Below are 26,983 nucleotides of genomic sequence, written 5' to 3'. Positions count from 1 at the left end.
ATCATATCATATCATGCTTCCCAACATGAAGATTTCCTTTGCCAGATCATCTATTTTCTTGGAGTCTCTATCCATTGGCAAATTTGACATCTACGTTGATGGCCTCAAGTTACCTGTCATGGCGTGGACCACCAGCAACTCCAGGGCTCGGGTGCATCGAAAATTGGATTGATCCCCTTGGGCAGGCTTGTATTTGCGGGCCAGCTCTTTGTCAACTGCCGGCATTGAACACAGATGTTACCATAGCGATAAGATCGCGTCAGCAATGGCCTCATTAAACGGGAGAAATGTCTTCATTTGAGGGCCGTTATCCAAAATATCAGTGAGGTCATATTGCATTAGCAGTTTTGACAGTGCTCTTAGCTCCAGGGGCATGACCGCCTTCAATGTATTTCAGAATTGGGTGTTTGGGTGGGTGAATGAGACGCTTGTTGCATTTTGACATTAGGGGACATATCCAACCAGCACGAGTTATAGAGGACTGATGCTAATTCCAGCAGCTTTGCCTGTCCACCAGGAAATCAGGCACCTGATTAAGTCCTCTACCCAAAAGTGGCTGCAGTCAACAGGGGACATGGCCCCCATTGACATCAAAGATGAGCCGCATGGATTGAAAAAGGTCTGACCTGGACTCTGGGACATAGCCCTGATCCTGTGAGATCAGTGGAGACAAGGTGGTGCCGGTGGACCTCATTGATGCCCCGAAGCCTCCTGATGGATGGCCAAACTCAGTGGCCCCTTCGGCTTCGAGTGGGTTGAGATTGAGGGTGTGTGACCCTTCTTCAATGCATTCTTGCCAGTTGTTCCAGATACAGAAGTCGAGGGAGCCGCCATTATGTCGAGGCTGAGGTTGTACCAGCCATGGCTTTTATAAACAAATTGAGAATGTTCTTCTTAATTTCATCCCATTCCTCCCACAATGCACCCTTCAATGGTAGGTTTTACCCCTCTCTCTGACTAGTGCTGTATTTATTTTTCTTGTGGGACGAGGAAGAAGAGAAATGGCCGGGCTCACTGCGAGAGTGGGAACTATTTTTTGTCTTTATGCATCGCCTGCCTTCTTTGTTACCTTTCTTTTCCGGGGTGAATCCCTCTGTATCACCCTTCAAAGATTGGCCGTCGATCGGGATGACTTTGATTGTGAGCCTCACCAGTGCCAACTTCGCTGAGTGCTCCCTTAGGGCCTTCGGGTTCATAGACTGATACGAGCCACATTGGTCCATGTCATGCTCCATCCCCAGGCACCATACACAAAAATCATGCAGGTCAGTGATAGGCAAATCTGAAGGCTTAAGGCGTGACACAGTGGCATGCATTTCATTGGCTCATGCTCCAAACATCAGACTGAGTCAGTGGAACAACAGAACTGAGGCAGGGTGGCTTATTGCATGCTATAAGTAAAGAGGTAAATGTCATGTCCAGAGGTGGAGTCCAGACAGCCATAAAATGGAGGAGGGATTGAGCCGCACTATGCCCACTGTCGATTTTTTCTGAGAGCAGCTGACACTGGGGCATAATCTGTCATGATGAGGAGCATCTGTGGGAGAATGCAATCCTTCAAACTGCATGGATGCAAATGAACAACAAACTAACAGCATTGTGCAGCTAGTCATTAACACACTTTTTTGTGATGAACACTGAGTCACCCGAATCTCAAAGCTCCATCAGGTCAAATTTCAAACAAACTTTTCAAAAGAAGTTTGTCTGAGTTGGTCCTCATGTGCTACAAAGCGGCATACATGCTTGAAGTGTGATTTCAGTCTTGGACAGATTTCAGAGACAAATGTGGTTGTTGCTGGAAGCAGGCTTAGGACATTTATGGAACAGGTTTTATATAAACTGGAGCTTCAATAATTGAGTAAGAGGAAAGGTCAGGACAAGTAGAGAGTTTGTTTTAGGGTAGTCTAAAGAGAGGAAATGCCTGAGAACGAGAGCAGCTTGTTTGACAATGAAAAACACATAAATTACGTTTATTTCTGTGTGACACCCATAGGAATCTGGAGAAATTACCAATCATTAAGGGAGGCAGAAGATACCAGTTATTCAGTGTCTTTAAGTGACTATAAATGGCACGCATGCCACAAGAGAAAAACTAGGTCCAGTTTTACTCTCGTAAGAAGAAGAAGGGATTCCCAGCAGACAGCTTGTGGGAGACCCACGCTCACATGATATTTGTGGAAGAAAGTAGCAGAGATTCAGAGAGTGAGTGAGTGAATGAATGAATGACACATGTGCTGGTAGGTTACAACTGGGTGGGAGAGGATGATAAGGAGAAGTCAATCACAAAAGAACCTTGTGTGAAACACATCCTCAGGTGATATATGTGGTGGAAAGTAGCAGTGATTAAGGAAGGTGAGAGATACCATTCAGTTAGTCTCTTGAAGTGAGTGAATGGCAAAGGTGCCATCATGTGACACCTGGATGGAGGAGGAACAGGAGGAGCAGAGGATCACTGAGGGCAGCTTGAATGAGACACATGCTCACACAATATTTGTGGGAGAAAGCAGCAGAGATTTAAGGGGGTGGGAGTTACATTCAGTGTCTGTTGTTTCAAAATGAGTGAAAGAGACATGTGCCATTGAGTGATTATTGGCAGGAGGAAGAGCATGGGAAGCAGAACATCCTTGTGGGCAGCTTGTGTGATACACAGACTCAGGAGATATTTTTAGGTGTTGATGCTGCCACAGCTGGAGGTAGGGGGCCTTTGCAGGTCAGCCTGCATCTGCTGATCCTGAGGTTGACGGTTCAGGCTTGTCGCTGTCAGAGGACTGTGTGCCTGCTGGGGAACGATGAGCATGCTGTTAGTCTTCTGGGAGTCATATCTGCGGGCTTGCATAACACTCATGCTACATTGTGTGTGTCCTGCTCTTGTCATGCGGCTTCTTTGGTCTGTTTGCTCCAATGTGTGCATCTACATGTAAGTGGTGGGAGTGCACATTGACTGTTGGTCTGCCATGGTGGCTTGTTGCTGTGTGTGCAATGGGCCTATGATTCCTGTCCTGTTCTCCCTTGGCACACATGCACGCTCATCGTGTGTCGATGTGTGAGGATGTACATTTTGGCAACAGTGTTTGTGCATGGCTACGTCTACCCGCATCCCCTGGCATGCATGTGTGATAGGGCCATTTGCTGTGATTGACACATGTTGGACCTGTTTCCTTGCCCCTTTGGTATTTCTCTGCCTGGGGTGCATGTATTTGGACTCAACATTTTCATTTTGATGGAGTTTGTTGTATTTACCACCATCATCCGTGGGTCCCAGCTCATGCCACCACTGTCCTGACTCTCTATTGCCTCTATGTGCAAGATGGAGCTGCACCTGTCCTCCCAGGGCATGAGGTTTAAGGGTAGCACTGTCCCTCCTCCTGTGGCAGCAGATTCCCTCCTGTGTGTTCTGAGGAGGTTGTGGAACCTCAGGTGCAAGTCATCCTAGCGCTTATGGCAGTCCCTCTGCGTGCGGGGGACAGTCCCCACTGCTGTGACCCTGTCAGCCACCTCCTGCCAGATGGCCGTCCTCCTCCCCTGGTTGGTTCTCCCAAGGCCACCTCCAAAGAGAGCCTTGGCATGCTGCAAAGTGTTAGGGAGAATTCTCCTTCTAGGGCTAATTTCCCTCATCTAGTGAGTCCCCCCGGCAGCTTTTCTGGATTTTTCCACCTGGTAAGAGTGTACATCCTTTTTCCACTCTTACATGTGTTTTGGCCTATGTTACTCATGGTGTGATCTTGGGCACTGGAGCACACCACTCCAAGTGCCCCTGTTCTTGTATGGGTTACACAGCACCTTTAGTGTAGTAACCCAGGGTTGTCTTTTAGACTTCCCTCTGACTCCATTTTGCTGGGGCTGACTACTGTCCCCAGAGAAAGTTAAAGTTGCCATTTACTTTACATAGTCATTTTTACCACAGACCCAGTACACCCCATCTTACATGGAGTACTGGAAAGAGCTAATCTGTACCCCTTTTCTGTCTGTACCTCCCTGAGCATTGTTTTGCTCTTTTAACATTTAGACTTGGCTGGTGGCAGTGGTATCTACCCTAACTTTTCTACCGCGATTATATTAGATAAACGTGGTACTGTTCTTGGCTATTATATTAGCCTCGAACATAAACCCGCTTGACCAAATCGTCTTTCTTTTGGCTCGCAGGTTGGGTTTATTCGCCATTTCTTTTTGTTAAAGTCCTTCTTGTGTTTTACTTTGCGCGGCAAACTAGGTTCGCCTTCTTTGTTCACCGTCTTTTGGCACCTGGGTGTCTAGGTAGACTGAATGTGGGGAAGGGGTGTAGTCACCCCCTGCACAGGGAATCCTACGAAACCCAAGTCGCACTTTGCCATGGTTGGCTGAGGTGGTTGTCCCAGCCGGACAACCCCCCTGCTGCGTGATTGACAGCCAGGCTGTGTGAATGGGGGTTTTGTGCATAAGAGACAGGTCTCTTGGGCTAGAAGTCAGAGTCGCCTCTGGAACTACAAGGAACCAAATAGAAGTGGAGAGAACGACGGCTGCTGCAACTACCCCGTCCCGGTGAAGCACTGCTGCAGTCATGAGCTATCTACCCTTCGATGACTAAGAGAAGATCCAGTCCGGAGTCTTCTTCCCTTGAGCCTGGTGGGGATAACCAGCTCATCTTCTTCAGCCAGAGATCTCCGCCGTGGTCGAAATCGCTGCACACTCCTGTAGTGGTACGGATAGCCACCTGCTGAGCCTCTCCTGTTTTTAAGGAGCACACTTTTGCGTTGTCGCTGCTGTCAGCTTCATCCCTGTGTGGTGCAGACCCCCTTCAGATGTCCTCCTTCACAACTAAGGAATCGTAGGTCTGCGGGAAACCAACAGGCACAACTGCCAGGGCACCAGCCAGGGCACCAGCTGCATCGTGGAAATAAGGTACTGTGTTCTACTGAAGGAAACTGGGTGAATCTCTTTTCTTCATTCTCAAGGCTCGTCCTTGTCTTCCCTCCTTCTCATACATTTTGCTACCGAACATTGACAATATTGAAGTACTTTTTGGCTACACAGAATCGTGAACTGTCTAGCGGTGTGATCTTCGACACAGGCCTCCGGTGTCACCCAAACCTGGCTCCGACCCTTTGACTTTTGAACTCCTGTTTCTGAGTGTTTCTCGATTACTGTCTGCCTAACCTAAATACTGCCTGTGATTTTTGCCTCCAACTCCCTCTGGGTATCTCAGGTGCTAAGTGTGTTTTTGCCCTGGTAGCATTTCATGTCACGGATACGTGTTTATTTAGTAGACTGAACTGTCAAAAAGTGATCGCAACCGTATCCGCGGTATCGTGTTTTGTGCATAACACTGGTTCATTCAAACACAGGGTACTTACCTTGAGACTTACTGTACAAAGTGAATTGGTTAGGTGTAGTATATTTAACGTGTGGTTTTGTTTAAAGTTTAATAGAGGTGTTGTGTTTATAACTGATGGTTTAAAAATAAATGTACTTATATTTTTTACCTGAAACCTTGAGTCAGTGTTTGCTTGAGTCAAAGTAATTGGTTTTCCCTTTGAGTAATCTCTGCTACTGCTCATATACTCTTGAGATAAGCTTGGCTGCTCTGCTACTGCTACCACTATAACTTGGTAGTACCGGCTTGTACCAAAGGTAAAACTTGTATTGCCACCTGTAGTCTTAATCAGGTTTAGTGGTCCCTAAGGGAACTGCACAGGATTCTGCCTAACACAAATCTGTGTCAGACAGTGCAGCCAGCCCAGCCTCCGAAAACATAGGTTTCCTTAGTCAGACGGCATGGAGTATTGCCTTCTTGCTCCCAGACATTTTGGCACCTCCTCTTGTGGTGAATGGCAGATGGATATGGGGGATTCAAAGTGGATTCAGTTATACAAATGGCTGTAGTTTGGGAGCTGGCATAGCTATTACTGGTACATGTCTTCCGGTAATAACGGTGGATTGCTGCCGACGTTGGTAATTCTAGCATACATGTATTACAGTTTCTGGAATGGGGGGTCTGCACGCAGCCGAGGACCTATAATGCGCCAGTATTTGCAGAGGTCGCCATGCCATAGATGGTAATACCGGCACGCCAGAATTACCAGTGTTTTAGTGGCAAACTTGTAATGAGTGTCATTGTCTTTTTGTCTCTCGGAGTGAGTGAAGGGAAAAATTGCCATTAGGTTACATTTCAGTGCAGGAGGAGGAGCAGGAAGGTCAGACAATCCCTGAGGGCAGCTTTTGTGAGACACATGCTCATGTGATATTTATGGGACAATGTGGCAGAGATTCAGGGAGGCAAGCATTAACTTTCAGTTTCAGTATCTTGAAGTTTGTAAATGATACATGTGCCACTAGGTGAGCCTTGGACGAATGTGCAGGAGAAGCAGAGAATTCCTATGGGCAGCTCTTTCGAGACACATGCTTATATAGTATTTGTGGGAGAAAGTAGCAGAGTTTCAGGGAGTCAGGAGAGAGCAGCCAGTGAGTGAACAACACATTTGGACAATGTTTCTGGAGGGCCCAAATGAGGCAGGGTGGGATGTTCTGCTTGTGATCTTTTCACCTCAGCAGCAGTACTTTCTGAGTACATTGTTGTGATGAATCAGTGATGATTCTTCCCAGAAACCTGGTCTGGGACCATCCTCAGGCTGAAGGGGCATGCAGATGTAGCAGTCAGGCAATTAAGCCTAGTAGCCATTGCAGTAGTCAGGCAATCGGGGATAATAACCCACACCTGATGCCCATTATTAACCTGGGAGGCATAAAAGGCTCTATCAATAAGGAAGGAGTAGAAGGAGCTGGAGGATGAGCTGGAGTGCAAGCTGTAGCAGTATAAGCAGGCAGAACTCACAAGGCTGGAAAATCACGCAGAAGTGGGAGAACAAGGAGGACAACAGACGTGGAAACAGCAGATTTCACCTGCACGTTCTGTTCTGTTCTCCCAAAGTCTAAAGCGCTCAGGCTGCGCAGCTGAAGACATGCAGGAGAAACGGTTTTCCCCATTGGAGTCTAATTGCAGTGGTCACTGAGCTGCGGATGTTCGGGAGATCAAGGTAAGAAGAAAGAGTTAAGTTGAGGGTCTCGGGAGCAGAGGCAAGTTGTGGGTCTCGGGAGCAGGAAGAACTCCCAATATGAGTGACCCAACTGGAGACACCTGTTCAAGAGAAGGGTGTGGGTCCCCATCGAGCCAGAAGCAGTAGAAGTTGAAGTGGAAGTCAGGAAAGCAGTGCAACCTATAAGCAAGTGTCTGAGAAACTAGTGAGTGAAGCACAGCGTTCTAACACTTTGTCAAAGCCTTGCTGGTAAAAGTATACAGCTCTTTGTTCACTCGCACATGGATTTATGAGAGTAGAAGTTATTAGTTGCATTCACAATACTATTAACAATGGAAATGTAGACTCGTGTCTATCGTGATAGACTTAACACTTGCGTGAGAAGCTAACATTGCTGAGATCCATTGTTGAATGATTCAAAGATGGTTGCTGTCTAACAGAGTGGTTGTGTGTCCTTAATTAAGAAGAGGGAACGCTCTCTAAGCGATTACCGAATCCTAATGTTGACAATACCCGAGTTACAAGTTATCAGAAAGTGGTTGCGTGTGCTTAATTGTGATTCCCAAGGAAGTCAGAACACTATCCTTTGCCGTTACACGGGAATACAATACTCTATTCATCTTTAAACCTTGAAATCTACATTAGAGGTCGTGTGTGCCTAATTGTGTTTTCAACTGAAAGACTGAATCTTATATTGTATCTACAAGTGAAATTGTTTTCATTTCTACGAAGTGAAGAGTTTAAACTATTGAAGAGAAGAACACGCATTACCCAAGCCAAGAGGCAGCCCCTTTTATTAGTGAAACCAACCTTTTCAAGAAGTAAAAAGCCATCCAAATGCATTGCAAAGTTGTTAACACTCAAATGGCCTCAGACACAAGTATGCCAGTATTACCTCAAGCTGAAAGAGTGGCCCCAAGGCTTCTGGGCAATTACTTGGGTTGATAACTGGCAGAGGGGGATAAATCAGGGGCAACACGTTTGTCTTGGAAGCAAGAAAATGTTGCGCAACACAGGTTCATATCCCAATCCCGCTCTTCGAAACCTATAGCAGGTATTAAGCATGTTATAAAAAAAAACTATCATAATAATAACAATAATAAAGGTGTAAATCTGGGGAAGGCGAACCTATTGCTTGTGAAGAACATTCTGAATTAGACACAACCTGTGGTACCAAAGACTGCGGAACCAAAAGAGAAATGAGTCTTGCGGGTGGAAAAAAACATCAGATAGTGGCTAAGAAGACCAGTAATGATAAACTATAATACACAGGGAAATCCAAAAGGCAGTTCCAAAATACGATCTGGGTAAAACAATGACAAGTTTAACAATTAAAACAATGTAGATCCAAAGCAGTTCCCCTAAACAACCCAAAGTAGCATTACACAGTTTTGCTGTATGCACAGCTCTGGTCTGCGAGCACTCTGGTGCGTGATGACGTCAGCACACTGATTGGTTCAGGTGCCTGGAATCCTGGGAAATGTAGTCCTACAGTGATAGTCTTGTGAAAATCACCATGACAACTGCCTGCATGCTGTGATCCCATGCGGATGCCGGGGGATGCTGGGCTTCAGTAACCAGACCCTGACAATTGAGTACCTGCTGGCTCCCTTTTGGATCCACGTTTCAGCATTTAAAAAATGCAAGGGTGCATCGCCACCGTGCTTGCAACATCAATATGAGGAAGAATATGAGGAAGAATTTAAGCAGCAGGAAGAACATCAACCCGCCCAAATTGTCAACTACATCAGTAACGCCAAGCCCAAGATTGACAGCATCAGTGAGCAGTGCATCACTGACACCTGTTAAATGATTTGTAAGTGGTGTGGGTGAAGCCTATAGGGAGGACATGCACCCTCATAAGTGTCTTGAGTAACTTGAATACAGATGGGTCATCAACAAGGACAGTCAGCGGACCATCAGCTGCATGGATGCTGAATGCCTACTGGACACTTCGCCCAGGGCCACAGGTGATGACCCAGTACAATATTAATAAAGTAAGTGGTCCATCTGGCCAGCAGAACATATGAGAGTTGCTAATGAATTGCCAAGCTGCCCCACCACAAATGTGCACTCTCTGACCCCAGGAGAAACCTCTCAGTGCCACACCTGACTTTTTTTAAATTGCCATCTGTCTATAGACAACACATCAGTTCAGATGATGGCAATGATTTGTTACCTGGTTCATGTCAGACACAGAAAAATGGAGCAGGGTTGTTTCTTAGTGTGGATGGTTGGGAAATGGATAGCTCTAAAACTGACTGAGAGGTTGGTGACCATAGATTCACTTGCTGATGAAATATGCGATTGCCTTTTTTTGCAAGTACTGGTTATGAGTCCTACTATTGTCAGGAATAGCCACTCACTAAAGGTTCTCATGCTATGCCTCAGAATGCATCCACTCCCAAAAGTTCTTGTGCTCTCCTACACAACATAGCTGCTCCCTCAAGTTCTCCAAATCTCCCACATAGAGCAACCAACCTCTATAGTTCTCAAACTCTCTCACAGAGTGTTCACACTCTTCCTGATGCATGGAGTCTGCCTGAGGACACTATCTCATTCCTTCCCACCGGCACAGACCCTAACTGGAGCGCTAAGGGTGGTGTAGCAGCATTAACCATCCACACACCAGGCTCAGTTGCCTTGAAGCCCAGCTCTCACAGCTATGTTCCTGCATGCCTCACCACCCTGCCCCACAAATCCTGCCAAAATGTGGGCGCTACCAGTGACCTTTGGCTCCAACCAGTGCAGTGGTTGCCTACTGCTTGGCAAAGCGTGGCCAACAAAGCCGTTCTGACACCTGATCCTGGGGGTGCCACTGCATCATCACTACTGGAGGAGGTTGTGGTGGCAGCCGGGTCACAAGTGGCATCAGTGGTGGCATGGAACACATTCAACCTCTAAATGTCTTGGTGCCACAAGTGAATGCAATTATGCCTGGCTTTCATTCCCAGACAGTGGCCCATTTCTCCAACCTCATCTCACCCTCTTTTAAGAGCTATCCACCCAGTAGAGGCCCATACAATCCACACCCTTGAGGGTCCCCCTCAGTGATAGGTCAAAGTACAGCAAAACCCAAGATCATGAGGGCTGTACAAAAGGGGGAATCATACATTTTCACTAGGGAATCCAGTGTCTACCTTGCACGCTCTGCAATGGCAGGTGCAGGGTCAGGTTCCCACTCCATCACCTTATTGTCCTCCCTCTCCACATCTACCACCTCAGGTACGTCCACAGCCTGATGGGACACCAGCAGAGGCTGATCCACTCAATAAGCTCCTTCTCTAAATAATACTCCTTTAGGACCTCCTCCTCATTTGAACTGTGTACGAAAACCCCTATGAAGTGCTTGTAGCAACTGCCCCTCCCTGCCAGATGAAGAAGATGCCGGTGTCTTCTACCTGCACAGCCACCGCATCACTCCTACTGACCCTGCCTCCTCTTCCTCTGTGTGCAAGGAGGCTTCCACCACAGACCCTCCTGTCTCCCCTATATTCATAGTCAAGTCCTCCCCCGATGGCCCTGCCTCCTCTTTAACTGCTCTGCCTTCTCATGAACTTACTCCCAGTGCCTCAGCCTACCCTGCTGATTCAGAAATCTGTAAATGGTGTGTTATTTTACAGTTGTGTGACAGTGCCTGTGCGCTGGCACCAACAAAGAGCATGAGGTTCCCACCCTCCTCACCTATCATAGCGGATTCCACCTCCACTGCAAGGAGAAAAGCAGACACTCCTCCTCTCCTTTCAACACCTTCTCTTCCCAGGAGCACAAGCATTCCATTCCCCTCCTTTATTGGCTGAGATGAGAATCAAAGACTAGAAGAGAACTAGAAATCTAGAGAACTAGATAATGTGAACCAAAAGGTGCTATAAATCCAATGAAAAAACAAAAAACACGATCCTGTGGTTTTTCCGACAGTAATTACATCGAAGTAATTACTTTGAAAAAACTTTAAATTATATAGGTGGTGTTGGTTAAGGGGTTAAAAGGGTGGGGATGGGCTTGAGGTAAGGGTACTTGTGTTAGGGAAGGGGGGTTTGGGAAGTACCCCCTGTGAGAAATTCGACCATCTGCACAGTGGGAGGGCGCTCACCTGGCCTTTTTTAAAATTTTAAATGAAATACAATGGTGGTAGATCAACCTCTGGAAAATGTGTAGGACTAATCCACACACATTTTCCTATGCTCACGGCACGACATACGCATAGACCCATGCACTCTTGGTGGGCACCACCTACAGAAGCAGTCCCCATGGTCATATTTAGTAGGGATATGAAGGGAGGAAAACACAATTCATGTCCAGAAGACGGAGGGCCAAACCTTTACCTTGCTATGGCCAGTCTAATTAACTATCAAAGGCTCCATGGATCCGCCCTGTCCTTTTTGTTGAGCCCTGTAGCTGGTGACAGCAATTTGCATACTAATCAGAGAGTAGCTCAAACAGGGCCACATGGCGCCTGCCTGCAGAGGCTAACAAAGGAGACTGGAAACCCCAGTAACCTTTCATATGCACTGTGTCAACATGATGCCAGCTCCCGCCCTCAGTATCGATTGACAGTGATATGTCATGTCTGGGACTGTGTGTTTGCAGTAGTCATCCCTACAGGGGGACCCCATTCAGAGGGTACGTGTATGTGGTTAGACGGAGCCAGAAAGTCTGGTCTCGCCGCAGCTTCAAAGGACACCTGACGCTTTAATCACTAATCACAGAGAGCTCCATTAACCAGAAGTACCCTTTGTTCCACAATAGACATGAAGATGGGTGGGATGTATTATTACATGGTTTCACCACGTTACCTTTTCTGTTGCAAAGCACTCTGATTATGACATCGCACATGCAGGAGATTGTTATTGGGAAACCAGGATTGGTTCATTAAGATAGGCTTAAGTTTCACCAATCCCTGTGGTTCATTTAGCCATAAAAGAGGGCAGAGCCCCTCTTTTGGCAGATCATCTGAAGACTTCCTGAGAAGCAGAAAGAAGAACTCATCATTGGACCCAGACTGAAGGTACAGCCTGGCTTACATCTTCCGCCAGTGAAGGAAGGCCAGGACCTTCAAGAGGGAAGCAAGGTCCCTCCCTGAAACATCTCCCAGTGAACAGAGGGAGATGCCGAATCGGGAGGTCCCTCAACCAGATCCAGAACCGTCACCCAACCAGCACACATGGTGCCCTGCTAGGCTCTGCAGTAATCGTCCTAGGTGGGAAGTCACATAGAGAGTCTGAGCCCTAAACCAAGGTCAAGGCAGCTACCTGCAACACACTCCTCAGCTTTGGCCTGTCCGCCTTAAACGATGACACGAGCCCGGTGAAGAAGCTAGGAGTAGCGCCTCGACGAGCATCTACCAATATCCACCTTAAAGAAAAATGTTTAGCCAGTCAAGCACCTCGAGCTGCAACCAACTGCACCACTGACTATTGTTATGCCATAGTCACAAAAGCCGTCTGCGATGCCTCGACCAGTGCTTCCGAACCGCTGACCAGCACTGAGACAAGGATTCCTGACACCGAGCTGCTATGTAAGACAGCCTGCACCCACCCGTCCAGCTTTGCTCACTGAAATTCCGGCCGCCTAGTACCCACAGCTGTCTCCCATCCTGTACTCCTGAAACCGATTTGTCCCTGTCGAGCACCAAGAACACCAACATGCACAAGATAAATTGTGGTTTTGTCCCCCTGTTCCTTCTCTGGAGGTCACTAGTGACATTTTACGACCCATTGCTCCCTTTGTGCTGAAACCAAGAATTCTTAAACTATTGAGATTATCTACTATACCAACTACCCTTCTTTCAGTACCCAGAATGAATCAATTTTCCTTCTTTGTCTGTCCTCTGCACTCCTTTACAGGGTGCGTTGTATTTTGTAGTGTGCTAGAACTCTTTGTTCTGATAATAATAAAGCAGATATTTGTATACAACCTTGACTTGTCAGTCCCTTTCATCATCGGGTTTTAATAGTATTTTTGCTGTGTTGCAACTAACCAACGATCCACAAGCTTTCGAAGATAAGCCTGCCATTCCGTCCACGTCACCGAAATTGGACAAGGAGGTTTATATTTTGCTTGTATTTCCTATGTGTTCAGATCCCATTAGCTTTAGTAGAGGTGTGGACCTGATTGATGGTTTAGAAACCGATATTCATCCGTGGACCACTGGTGCCCTGGAAGTTGATTCGTCAAATCCCCCAAATAAAAAAGAATGGTAAAAGGTAAACAGGTTTTTTATGTAAAGAAAAGGGAAAGGCAGTTGTTTTTTTTTTTTTTTTAGCCTTTTAACGTTTTTTTCATGGTTGGAAAAACAATAGACTTTATTAGCAGAGGGAAACTCAAAAGCAAAATTGAAAACAATTAAAACTAAGCGGTACACACACGTTCCAAACAGATAAGAGAAACTCTCTGAATACACCAAACTATACAAAGTATGCAAAACACCAGCGCTGTCAACAGCTCTGACAAAGGGCCTCATTACGACCCTGGCGCTAAGTGAAAAACGATGGCGGTAAATGGTTACCGCCATCGTTTTCCGCCAGGTCCGATCATGACTCGTGACCGTAAACTACGATGCCAATAGCGGCATCGTAGTTAACGCTGCCGCTAACTGCGCTAAGGGTGCGCGCACGCGACCGCCCACACCGTACTTAGCGCCATGGCGGAAAGGTACGCAAATGCCGACCCAAGCGGACATGCACCTAACGCCATCACCGAGGCCGCTAAGTACCTTACCGCCATGGTGCAAATAACGCCATCGCGAACCAACCGTAAAGGGCCATGTCAAGTGAATGCAGCTGCCACAGGTGCACAGAAACAGCACAGGTGAAGGCAATACAGACTCAGGGGAGTACAAAAAGAGCACACCCCACCCCTACCCACACCCAGTCACACTCCACAATGATGCCAATACAACTAGCAATGTTGGGGCTGGAGGACCTGATAGCAATGCATGTGCTACTACAACAGCAACAACAACAACAGGCAGCACAGAGGAGACGCAGGAGGAGAAGGAGGGCAAGTCAGGCCCAGCAAGCCCCACCAGCACAGCCAGTGCCACCACGCAGGCAGCCCCCAATCCCACGCATCAGAGCCAATCCAAACAACCTCACTGCTGAGCAGATCCACACCCTGTACCGTTTGGACCGGGACACCATCACCGCCATCGTAGACATGACACACAACGACATCGTCAGCATGATAGAAAGTCCAACCGCCATCCCCCCCCTACTGAAGGTAGTGGCTGTACTCCACTTCCTGGCCACAGGCACCTACCAGCACACAGTGGGGCACCTGCATGGCATTTCACAACCATTATTCTCACGAACACTCATCCAAGTGCTCGATGCCCTCCTCAAGCACACAGACGACCACATCTCATTACCACGGACTGCCCAGGAGATTGCAAACACCAAAGTGGGTTTCCATGCACTAGCCAGCATACCCGGTTGCATTGGTGCCATCGACTGCACCCATGTGGAATTGGTGGTTCCACGTGCCATGGAGGTACCGTACCGCAACCGGAAACAGTTCCACTCTATCAACGTGCAAATGGTCTGTGACTCCAACAAGATCATCACACATTGTTGTGCCCGATTCCCCGGATCAACCCATGATTCACTGGTCCTGAGGAACTCCACAATACCACGCTACATGGAGCGACATGCAGGCCCAAGATCCTGGCTACTCGGTGAGTGCAATGTCATGGAAGTGGGCATGGGAATGACGTACCAGTGCATACTCCACCTGGCAGAAAGGGGGGGGGGTGATGCATACTCCACCTGGCAGAAAGGGGGGGGATGATGCATACTCCACCTGGCAGAAAGGGGGGGGGATGATGCATACTCCACCTGGCAGAAAGGGTGGGGGGATGATGCATACTCCACCTGGCTGTGAGTAACACAGAGAACGGAGACAGAGGAAGGGCACTCACAATGCACACAACCCCTCTGCATACATAGGGTGATGGCATGCAAAACAGGCCATGGCAGCAATGAGCATATACTGGTTGCATTGTGTGAATCAATTAGTGCATGTAGAAGTGAGCCAAGGTAACAGTTCCATGCCAGCCATGGTGGAACATCATGTTCCTGATCAGACAACATGACTGACACATACATTCTCGCCTACATACAGGTGATGCAGCCTATCCCCTGAAGAGGTGGCTCCTCACACCAGTCCGGAACCCGCAGAACCAGCACGAGGAGGACTTCAACCGTGCACATACACGTACTCGTGTGGTCATAGAGCAGACATTCGGCCTCCTGAAGGCACGGTTCCGAAGCCTCAGCAGGTCTGGTGGGGCACTCCTGTATGGCCATGAGAAGGTGGCAAAGATCGTCATGGCATGTGTCATGCTGCACAATATGTGCGTCAGACGGAATGTGCCCCTGCCCCCTGACGCAGAACTGCAACCACCTGACGATGAGGATGAGGAGGGTGCAGATGGGGCGCCACCACATGGAGGAGGCGATGCACAGGAGGGGCGTGCCATGCGCCAAAGTATCATCGACCACTGCTTCTAGCACACACGGCTGGTGTTTATCGCATGGAGACTGCACTTGGGGCACTGTGTGTCTCTGGGACATGCACACTGTGGACTGTACACCAATAAAGCACACATACGCAATGAAAATGTCCACACATTTCTTTTTTTGAAAGAAAAAAGTGTATTGGAACTATGAACTGTCGTGTCACACCCCCTCCCACCTCCCCCCTGCACACCCCAACACACCCCCTCCCACCTCCCCCCTGCACACCCCAACACACCCCCTCCCACCTCCCACCTCCCCCCTGCACACCCCAACACACCCCCTCCCACCTCCCACCTCCCCCCTGCACACCCCAACACACCCCCTCCCACCTCCCACCTCCCCCCTGCACACCCCAACACACCCCCTCCCACCTCCCACCTCCCCCCTGCACACCCCAACACACCCCCTCCCACCTCCCACCTCCCCCCTGCACACCCCAACACACCCCCTCCCACCTCCCACCTCCCCCCTGCACACCCCAACACACCCCATGTAGGTGTCAACAGATGCCTGTGACAGTGTCCACAGGCCGTCACAAGCCCCCTCTCCTGGCCCCCGGGGCACCCCTGGCTGTGGAGCGCAGGTTGCGTCCAGAACGTCGCACGGGGCTGCTCTGCGCAGAACTGGCAGTGGAGGATGTCCCTGGCTGCCCCTGTGCATGCAGCTCCTGTACTGTGTGGGTGAGGTCAGTGACCGCACGACGCAAGCCCGCAAGTTCGGCACAGATGTCCCTGGACATGGCCTGCATGGCATCCCTCAGGGTGGCAGTGCTCTGCGCCACTTCGGCCCTTAGTGTCTCCGTGGCCTGTTCAATGCTAAACCTAGCCCCCACACATTCCGCGGCATGCTCATCCAGCATTGCGGACAGTTGATGCTGCCGTTGAGTGATGTCCTCGAGGGACTGCTGGCCGTGCTGGCCCATGGCCAGTGCAGGTGGAGTGATGGAGGGGCTGCCCCCCTCCTGTGGAGTGTGCACAGGGCTTGGGGTGGAAGGCCACTCCTCTGCCTCAGTGTGCCCCTGTGTGTCACCCTCATGGGGGCTGGCGTCTGAGAAACAGGGGGAATGTAGTTGGTCAGTGGGGCTTCTGACCTCCTGCTCCATGTCCGAGTCAGAACATGCAGCTGTTGCAGCTGTCTCCCCGATGTTGCTACTGGCCGCTGACCCCCTGCCTTCTGTGGCAGGCAATGTCGGTGGAGGTGGAGCAGCTGCTGCTGGCCTGCTGCCAACAGGGGTGCTTGCCGGTGGGACCTCCGGTATGCCTGCAGTGGGACCTGCTTGTCGTGGGGTCTGCCTCACTGCAGCTGAGGTTGAGGGTGCAGGGACGTTGTTGTTGGACTTCGCTCTCTTCGGCGCAGGGGTGTCCTGGTCCTCTGGGTGTGATTCTGTGCCTGTGGTGGAGCAAAGGTGGGAGGGCGTTATTGATGGGTCTACGGACTTTGGAATGACAATGGTTGACATTATTTTGGCCAGTGGATGAGGCAGATTTCAGGCAGTGCCATGCAGTTGTCTCCTTTTAGTGTGGTATGTGGATGCAGGTATGCGGGTGCCAGCAGTGTATGCAGGGTGGTGCTCGCATGTGGCTATGGGCAGTATTGATTTGTGTTGCATTTACACTCTAGGGCAACCTTGTGCTACACATGATTGGACTGCTGTGACTATGGCATGTCTTGTATGAGGCACCTACCTTCATCGCCTGATGTCGGGGCTCCCCTTTCCATCCCTCCAACGCCTTCGATGGATTCCATGCCGATGGTGGTTGCACAGATCTCCTCCCACGGTTGGAGTTTCAGGGGGGATTCCGACCCTCCACCGGTTCCCTGGGCAAGGTTGCGGTTTGCTGAGATGACGGCTCTGACCCGTATGCGCAGGTCATCCCAGCGCTTCCGGCACTGCTGTGGGGTGCGGGGTACGGTACGCTCAGCCACCAGGGCCCAGATGGCCTTCTTCTTCCCGATTGCTGTCCTGGTCATTTCAGGGGAGAAAACAACACCTGCGTTGTCCTGCAGGGTCTCCGCTAGCATGCAGAGTTCCTCCCGGCTGAATCGCTCCTGGCGCTGGCGGTCACATGCCTTTTTCACGGATTTTGGCATTTTCGGGAACTTGGATGGGTGGGTGTTTGGTTGGGACAGGTGTCAGGGTTGGGTCTGGTGTTGTTTGGTAGGATGGCGATGGATTGTGTTTTTAAAGATGGCCGACGGGCTGCTTCCCGTTCCGGCGCGATGACGCTATTTCCGGTTTGGCCTTTTACGGCCGCAGCTAATTACGGTGGCCGTAAATTACGGTGGCCGCTACTTACGCTGGCGGAAGGGCACCTTGCTCGCTTAGCGATGCCGGTAGGGGCCTTTTCCGCCATGGCGTTAATTGCATTACCGCCATGGCGTAATGCTCGTGCCCGATGGGTCGTGATGTGGCGCTCTTTACGCCATCGTCCCACGGCGTAAACGCTCATTACGCCATGGCGGTAATGACGGGCGATTAGCGCCAGGGTCGTAATGAGGCCCAAATGCTCCTAACACCCTCCAGTTTTGCCACTACCCAATGTCACTCCTTTTCTAACAGTCTACCAACACCCACCTTGGACTAAGCTTACTTTAGGAGATTCAGGATCACTGATTGGCCCAATGAACTCGATGAATCAACTCAAGCTTCCATCTGAGATTAAAGCCCTGAATCAACTTGAAACTAGGAAGCCTCAGTGAGATAGGAATTCGAACTTGTCAATATCCCACTACACACTCACAAGATTGGAGGAATCTCTCTGAAGAAATTCTAGGCTCTCACGAGTCCCATTTTAGGAAGTTTCCCCATCCCTTTTGGAATCCTCCAGGACTGTCATAAACAAAAAGTCCACCTACAACACCGCATGTGCACACTTCACTTCAGTGCACAGGTCAACATTTGAAGGGAAAAGAATGAGATAAAACATAACAGCAAGAAAACACATTTGTGTTCAAAATAAACTCTGTATTTTACCTACAAGAAATACTTACAGTTAAGCCAGAGTCCCCCTTGGGTCCGAAAAATCCCTACAAAGGAAAGGAGAAGGTGTACATTATATTAGAGATTCTGGTACTTAATAATTTTCACTCAATATTTCTTCTTAATATTTCTTGTTACACGTTATTATTGCTACTAAGAACTGTATGCATAGCACTTAATTATCGACTGAAGAACCTAGAATGTAAACATGTCTAGGCTTCCTCTTCCTCTTAAAGGCTGATGAGGTGATTCAAGGGCTGCATAGCCGCTTCCTTTTGGGTGAGGTGCCAGGAGAAGCAGCAGAGGGCCTACCTGGTCTGGGTTGTTTTCTGTGACGCACCCTAGTAAATAAGTGGGCTATGAGCTGGATTCAATAAGTAAAGAGTGGATGGTAGCAACCTTGGTGGTTTCCCTTGGCCATTTCACGATTTCTTCAGCCTGGAGGAAATATTGTCCTCACAGTGCTCATTGGCAGCATGTGTATATTTAGAATTCACATATTCAGCCCCCCATCTGCCTGCATTGGCAGATGTTGCCTGAGATAACCTGCTGTTTTGTGTGCCTACCCCAGGGTAAGCAAAACCTTCTCGGTTGGGGGACGGCGGGTGTGGTTTCTGGGCTGGCTTCCCATTTCTGCCTGCATGAACAAGACAAATGCAGAAAACGTGCCACCAAGCACAGGAACAGAGAATCTGCAAACTCTTACAAGGCAGGGTCGGACTGGGCCATACAATTGTCTCGGGCACCAATGAAAAAGTGACCCACAGTTGCAAATGGCAATTAATTCCTTTTGTGACAGTTTGAATAGTAGCCGCATGGTGAAGTAACTTATCAAACTGAGACACAATGGCCAAAAAAGTGGCCCACTTTGACCAGAAAATCTGGCCCACATCAGCATTTTTTGTTTTTGGTTCAGCCATGGCCCTATTGCCCTATAGTCCATTCTGAGCCTGTTGTATGAAGACATACAGGCATGATTCACAAGTGCAGTAACTATGCTCTTTAAGTGACTTCCTGTCACTGTTCCACATTCAACGTGAAAGATGATGTGCAACAGCTTATTGGACCAAAAGCCATGTTAACTAAATTAAATTAAAACAATGACTCGGACAGGCTATTTAATAAAGCAGAGACATTGGGCCTCATTACGAACCTGCCAGTAGCCGTGCCGGAATCGTGTTTTTTACCGGCGCCTGGCTTTGGGCAATAACCGAGGCATTACAGCCCCGGTGGTCCCGGTTATTCCCCGGAGCCAGGTGCCAGTAAAAATTACTCCCCATTCCCATTCTAGTCCTATAGGTCTCAATGGGAATGGGGAGGACGGAAGCACCGGCACTGTTGATAACAGTGCCCGTGCTTCGGTCAAAGTCTGTGAGCGGGTGCCGTTCCGCCCGCCATGTCAGACCTGGCGGGGGGGACAGCACCTGCCCACAGAACTCGGAGTGTGCCGGTCCAGTAACAGCGGTGCCGGTAGCTTACCGGCACCGTTGTTACCAGACTGGCATACTCATAATGAGGCCCATTATCTCCATTCATTTAAGAATGTAGAAGAAATCGATCCAGGAACCCCCAGAAAAATAATCAAGTCTGTATTGATTAGGTCAAACTTTGTATTTTTTTTAAAAATGGATTTATTCAAAATGTCCAATAAACAAGAAACACTTACAATAACTTCAACACATACAACCGAACCCCCGGTATATTACAACAATAATTAAACTTTAACCCCCCCTCAATCAATCCAACTAGAATGTAATGAGCAATCATAAGACCTAGGAAAAAAGAGAGAAGTAAGGGCAGGGAAAAATACAAAAATAAAATATATAGATACATACTTTCTTAAACCTTATGAAACACATTCATTTTATATAAATAATCCCTGCCAATATAACTATTTACATATGCATTTCATGAATAATGAAAATATCAGAAATGTGCTTATCTTCAAACTTCTTCTTGGGACAGATGCTCAGTCCAGATACAAATAAGTTGATAGGACTGCCCATGTGTTTAATGGACTCACCATGTTAGCCTCTGCGATCGGCCATTCATCATCTTCTACCATGAACGGCATAATAGGTCTCAACGTGAATGCTTGATTGTAATGCTCAAAGTTTGGAATGTTCAATCCCCCCTATCATTCTGTAGTTGTAGTTTCCACAACTTCAATTGTGGTACATTTTTATTCCATATAAATGATTGGATTATGATATCCACCTTCTTCAATATTGATTTCTTCACTGGTAGAGGGATCATACTCATGGCATAAGTTATTTCCGGTCTCATCATCATCTTAATAGCATTTGCCTTACCTCCCAATGACAGATTAAGTGAGTCCCATCACTCTATTTCCAAAGTAATTTTTCCAATTATCATATCCATGTTTAGGCTCATCATTTCCTTTACATTCTTCGTAATCCAAATGCCCAAGTATTTCATCTTAATAGGGCACCATCTGAAACCAAAGTTCTTTATCAGCATTATGTTGGTCGAAAGAATACAAGGCAAAGCCTCCGATTTGGACCAATTGATCTTATAATTCAACACCCAACTAAATTCTTCAATCATTTTCATCAGGGCCGGAATTGATGTTGTAAGGTCTTGTATAACCACTAGGAGATCATCGACGTACAACCATAGCTTTTGATAAACTCCATTAAAGTTAATTCCAGTAATCCTATTATCTGCTCTTATTGCCTCAGCCAATAGTTCCATTGAGATCACAAAGAGTAAAGGGGTTAAAGGGCAACCTTGGCGCATCCCACACTGCAATTCATCGTCTCCATTGTTCTTTGCAGAAATTCCCATCGAACTGGATCGAAAGCTTTTTCTGCGTCAAGGGACAAGGCCACTGAATCCATTTTCAATTTTTGGCATTCCTCTAGGGTAACAACTTTTGCATGTTATAAGCCGAAACTCTACCCTTTATAAAAACCTGCTTGGTTAGGATGAATACGTTTTGGGAGAATCTTTTCAAATCTATTCGCCAAGATTTTAGATAATATTTTGCTGTCCGAGTTAATCAAACTAATAGGTCTATAACTACCTGGATCCATCTCCGGATGACCTGGTTTTAATATGAGGGATATTGTTGTGTGTCTAAGCATAGGCTGTAAAACCTCAATTTGTTTACAATTTACAAACATGTCTCTTAGTAAGGACAGGACACTATCTGGCATTGCTCGATAAAACTCAGCTGGTAAACTATCGCCCTGGGCATTTCCATAAATTCAAACTCCAAATTGCCTTCTTCACTTCCTCCAAAGTTAAATCCTTGTCTAGAATGATTTTCTCTTCTTCTGTAATACTTTTAATTTGCGTATTTGATAATAATTGGTCCATTTGATCTAGGTCTACTGTCATGGGACCACTATATAAATTTGTATAGAAGTCTTTGAATACTTAATTTATTTCTGTTGGATCCTGAGTCGCCCCTTGATCCCCTTTAATTGAACCAATTGCTCTGTTCGCCTCTTACCCTCAAACAATGAGCCAGCAATCACCCGCATTTCTCTCCTCCTTCATAATATCTGCATTTTGTCCTGAATATTGAAAACTCTGCCTTTTCACTTATAATTTTGTTCAAATCATATTTCAGTCTCATTAATCTCATCTATTTCCCTTTATCTGACGAACTCATCAGCTCCTTTTCTAGTTCTTTAATTGAAGTATTTAGTGCTTTCATTTCCTCACCTTTTTTCCTTGTATTTTTTCAGAAACTCTCATGGCTACCCCTTGCAACACACTTTTAAAATTCTCACATACAGTATCAGTTCCCACTTCACCATTCAGATTTTCTTTAATAAATTCCTCTGCTTCCTTCACTAAAATATTCCTCAATTCCTCACCTCTCTAAACTGCAGTATTCATTCTCCAAATCCTTGTTTTGCCTGATGAATAATTAAGTGAAAGTTCTAATCTAATGGGTACATGATCTGAAATGATCATACTCTCAATCTCACCACTTTAGAAGTTTTGTGTCACTATCCCTGAGGCCAACCGATTGTCTATTCTAGAATAGATATAAGAGTGGAATGTGTACTCCCTCCCTGTCGGATGTTCCAATCTCCAAACATCTGTCCTTCTGAAATCCTGCATTAACAACTCCAACGCTTCTCTTGCTTTTTTCCTTCCATTTCTTAAAATCTGACTGCTTCTATCCAAAACTGGATCCACCACCAGATTAAAACCCCCCATCACCAACAAGTTATTCCCCACTATGTCTAATAGAAAATTCCCCAATCCATAAAAAAATTGCTCACTATTTATATTTGGAGCATAAATGTTACATATCGTAAACTCAATTTCTTGGATTTGAATCGAAACTGATAGCCAGTGACCTTCCATATCTGTCTTGAATCCTGTAATAGTTGCCTGGGAGTTCTTTTTAAACAATATCGAGACCCCTCTTGAGTTGGAAGAATAAGTGGAATGATACATCTGCTTTGCCCAACCTTTCTCAAACTTCGCCGCCTCTACATCTGTCAAATGCCTCTCTTGTAATAAAATAATATCTGCTTCTAAGTGTTTTAAATGCAACACTATTTTTTCCTTTTAATTGGGTTGTTTAGGCCATTTATGTTCCAAGACACAATATACAAAGAATCAATATTGTTAATCCTTGGGACTGCCATAGATAAAGTAATTTCACTGGTTGAACTGAAACTAAATACTGAAATAAAAAGAAAGCAAACTAAAAATATTAACAAAAACAAAACCTGTTTAAAATTAGAATTACCTAAACTTAACTTAGAAAACATACTATTACTCTGGGCTGAACTGAGATTGAGAACAGGTATTTAACTGTATTCAACTTTACCTAACCGAGCTTACCTCTCCCCAAATTATACAATGAACATTGTTTCAAAATCTATTCCAAAAAGAAATCTCGTAAACTCAACTTTAAAAAATCCTCCTTATCAAACTCCTCTGAATGCTAAATCATATAATTATGTTCAGATATCTATAATAAATTTGCACACTTCATATTCACCCCTAATTATCTTCCCATGTCCTTGGACCCGTATTATTCTCTCCTCTAGTTTGAGAATAAAACAGCACCCATATGTACCGTATGTACAACAAACTAACCATCAAATATTACTTAATATGAAGCTTCAAATCTACAAAGCTTCTTCCATATATCATACCATACCTCGGATAACTCATATGTTATGGGATGGATAAACTTACTTGAGCACCATAACGGATTAGTATAAAACTGGCCCTCAACCAGCATACCCATTGGTTCAAACCCCAGCGCCACTACGAAAAACATTCACCTAGCTGCCCTAGCTAACATCAGGTCAACATGCTCCACGCAACATGACACAACTGACACCAATCCACTCCACGTTTTGCCATACTCCTCAATCAGTTAGGAAGGAACATCTGTTTACAGCCCAGTGTTTTGTAACCATTTTACCCATCTGCCACTTCCTCTATCACCCCTGACTGTCTGCATGTTTCAAATGCCACCCCAGTAACCTTATATTGGGATTATAATAATCTGTCAGTCCTATGCCCCCCATTCCCGACAGTAATCCCCAGTCTGATTTCCCATATTAGTTGCTTAAAATTGAAATGGAGGCAAAGGGCCTCATTACGACCCAGGCGGTAAGGGTTTTACGGCGGCGTAAACAGCGCCGACCCTTACCGCCTGATTCCGAGGTCCCTTAGCGCCATGGAGGATTTAACACCTGCTTTTAGCAGGTGTTAAAATCCATGGCGCTAAGGGACATTGTTGTTAATTACGCCACCGTAATTTACGGTGGCATAATTAACGCCTTCCCCACTCCCATTATGCCCTATGGGGCAAAAATGGGAATGGGGAAGGGTAAATGGGGATTGGGGACTTACCGCCCCGCCAACCTCGGAATGGGGCGGTAAGTCCGCCAACCACCATGGCGTAAACATAGTTTACGCCATGGTGGTAAAGGTACGACCCAGGCGGTAACTTACCGCCTGGGTCGTAATGAGGCCCAAAGGAATGTGGTAAACATTTTAATGTATGTAGATTATCACCAGACAGGCAACCAGCGAGAGATGAAACCCCAAATGTACACTGAAAAAATAGTTATCACTCTTTATAAGAAAGGAGCCTCAGGATACAAAACCAGAGAAACACTGCAGGATACTGCAAGAGGCCTGATGGAGATGAATGCCTGAATGCACCAGTACAGGCACCCTATAACTTGTGAACTATAAAGTGCATATTTAATGTCTTGGAATAAAAGGATGTTGCTGTGCTCAATACTGCCAACCTGGGGGTATCTGTTTGTGGCATAGACAGAATGCCAGCAATCATGTACGCAACTTCATCATTGCATTATAAATTACAATTTGACCAGCGAGTACCGAACAATAGTAAACCCGCAATTCCATTTTACCACCTTGAATTTATATAGTCCGAGCTTTACAACGTGATTCACTACTCCCATTCCTTACAATGGAATGCATTTATTGAGATATGCTGAGATGCCTGGACACCGGACCGTAAACGATCTCCCGGCATTCAATAATATCATTACAGTGAAAGAACACCACGCCTTCACAACACAACTTCATGGCCGCTCTCTCTCACCATATAACCTAATAGACCTGCTATAAACGTTTATTTGTGATTCCCAATTAAGCACCATTGATCTAACAGTAATTCCAGGTGTCTGTATGAATCCAAGGAAGTACCTCGCCTCTTGGAAATTTTCATTGTTTACTGGCCAAATGACTCCACAGACCACAGAAAATATACCCTCTTAACATGCTCCTGGGTCTTCCTCTTGTGCAATGCTCACATACGTAGAAATACAGTGTCAAAAAGGCTCATACTGTGCCAATTTTGGCATCTATTTTCTCAGCTGTATGGCTTAATCACCACCCTTAAGGGTCCCAATGCCCCCTCTTTTGCATTGAAGCTAATAACTATTTAGACATACCTGTTTAAATTAATCTCGACTGTATAAGACTGAGCCTCGTATAACCCGCCGACACCAGGACATGTGCCAAAGCTCCTCTATCCCTGGAATCAGCCAGCCACAGTATCGGCTTAGCCAACCCAAGCCACAGGGTTCTGCATAAAACAGCTCAATAACTGTGTCCACATAATTTCCCCAGTAGGCCCAACGCGAAGTCGATCGTTTCATGAACACGCATGGAATTGTGTGCAAGCATTTACATTGTTCCCCTTCCAATCATTGTCCATGGTCATGTTTGAAACCAGATCAAAGAAATGTGGGTCCATAAGGATGCTTATCAGGGCGAGGGGCTTGTTGGACGCCTCAAACCATCCTATTTTGGTACAGCCCCTTAAAGTGAGGTTTTAGTAGAGTCTGGAAACGGATGGCTTGGGTGAAAGACAATCAGCTCTGATGATGGAAGGTGGAAAGCACAGCTGCAAAGACCACCTTATATAAAAAAGGCAATCACATGAAGATCTTAGAAAGAATGCAGAGGGATTAATTCATTGGAAGGGGTAAAGTTGTGGATTATTCTATCACACAAGTTTCTCTCTTGTTCATGCACTCACTGACATGGGAACACCATCAGCCAATCATGCGCTTTCGAGAATTTGAAAAGGAAGTTGCTTTTTCTTTTATATGATATGATTGGTTATTTATAATGCGATTAATACCCAGCAGTTTCTAAACGCGGATCCGGGGTTCGAACCTGTCTTGCTCTGTGTTGCTTTGTGTGACGTCGCATGCCTACACTACGCATGCGCGAGCCTCGTTTGAGATCGCGCATGCGCAAAGCGAATAAAGGAAGTCCGTGCGGGAGTCGCCGTCGGGACTCAGGAAGATTCACACGCATGTCTCCTGTCTCTGTGTATGAATGTGCGTGTGTGGCAGTACAGGGCGGGCCGAGGCGCGGGCTCACCCATAACATCTGGCAACGAAGCGGGACGCGAACGGGGGGCATGTTGACACGAAATAACGTGTCAATCACTCGAATTTTTCCCATTGTGTTTCCCAAACCAGACACGAGCAACGGAAATGGGCTTCTCTGCAATGCGTGAGGCAGTAGCGGCCTGGAAAGGTGCTTGTGCGCTGCCCACGTGTTAAGAATAAGCACAACATACATTTTTGGAACCCCTGCAGTCTTTTGACACTGAAGAGGACTGTCCAACAACCAGTGACCACGGGTCCTGTGGTAACACAAGGGACTCCAGAGCACTGGTACCACACGGCACCACCACTGCCCAGTCAATCAAGTACGTCAACCGTCCATGTAAGTCAGGTTTGTGGCCTCTGACCCGATTGGGAGGTGCCTGTGCGACCTGTGAAGATGTCGGATAGTGACGGAGAAACAACGGCGGCACAGCCTGTAGTGCGGAGGCAACAGGGTTCTCTACTACCCACGCAGGAATTCGACACGTTGGGCCCTCCCTCAAAGTTGGGCCCAAAATGGTTGTTGTGGATAAAAAAATTGGACATGTATTTTACTGCAACTGGGGAAACCAATGACGATGTCAAGAG

General features: G+C 46.9%; 1 protein-coding gene across 3 annotated transcripts in view; it reads right to left on the bottom strand.

Moving 5' to 3' along the window:
• Positions 1-26,983, bottom strand: part of COL28A1 (collagen type XXVIII alpha 1 chain) — a 1,696,952-nt gene that overhangs the window by 335,961 nt on the left and 1,334,008 nt on the right. For all 3 annotated transcript variants that reach the window (XM_069648530.1, XM_069648529.1, XM_069648528.1), the window contains exon 30: positions 18,521-18,556. In XM_069648530.1, the coding sequence (XP_069504631.1) occupies positions 18,521-18,556 (36 nt within the window). The remainder of the gene's footprint in view (positions 1-18,520; positions 18,557-26,983) is intronic.

Source organism: Ambystoma mexicanum, chromosome 2q, assembly GCF_040938575.1.
Source record: "Ambystoma mexicanum isolate Mex_15411 chromosome 2q, UKY_AmexF1_1, whole genome shotgun sequence".
Classification (NCBI taxonomy): Eukaryota; Metazoa; Chordata; class Amphibia; order Caudata; family Ambystomatidae; genus Ambystoma; species Ambystoma mexicanum.
This window is presented reverse-complemented; position numbering and strand designations above follow the sequence as displayed.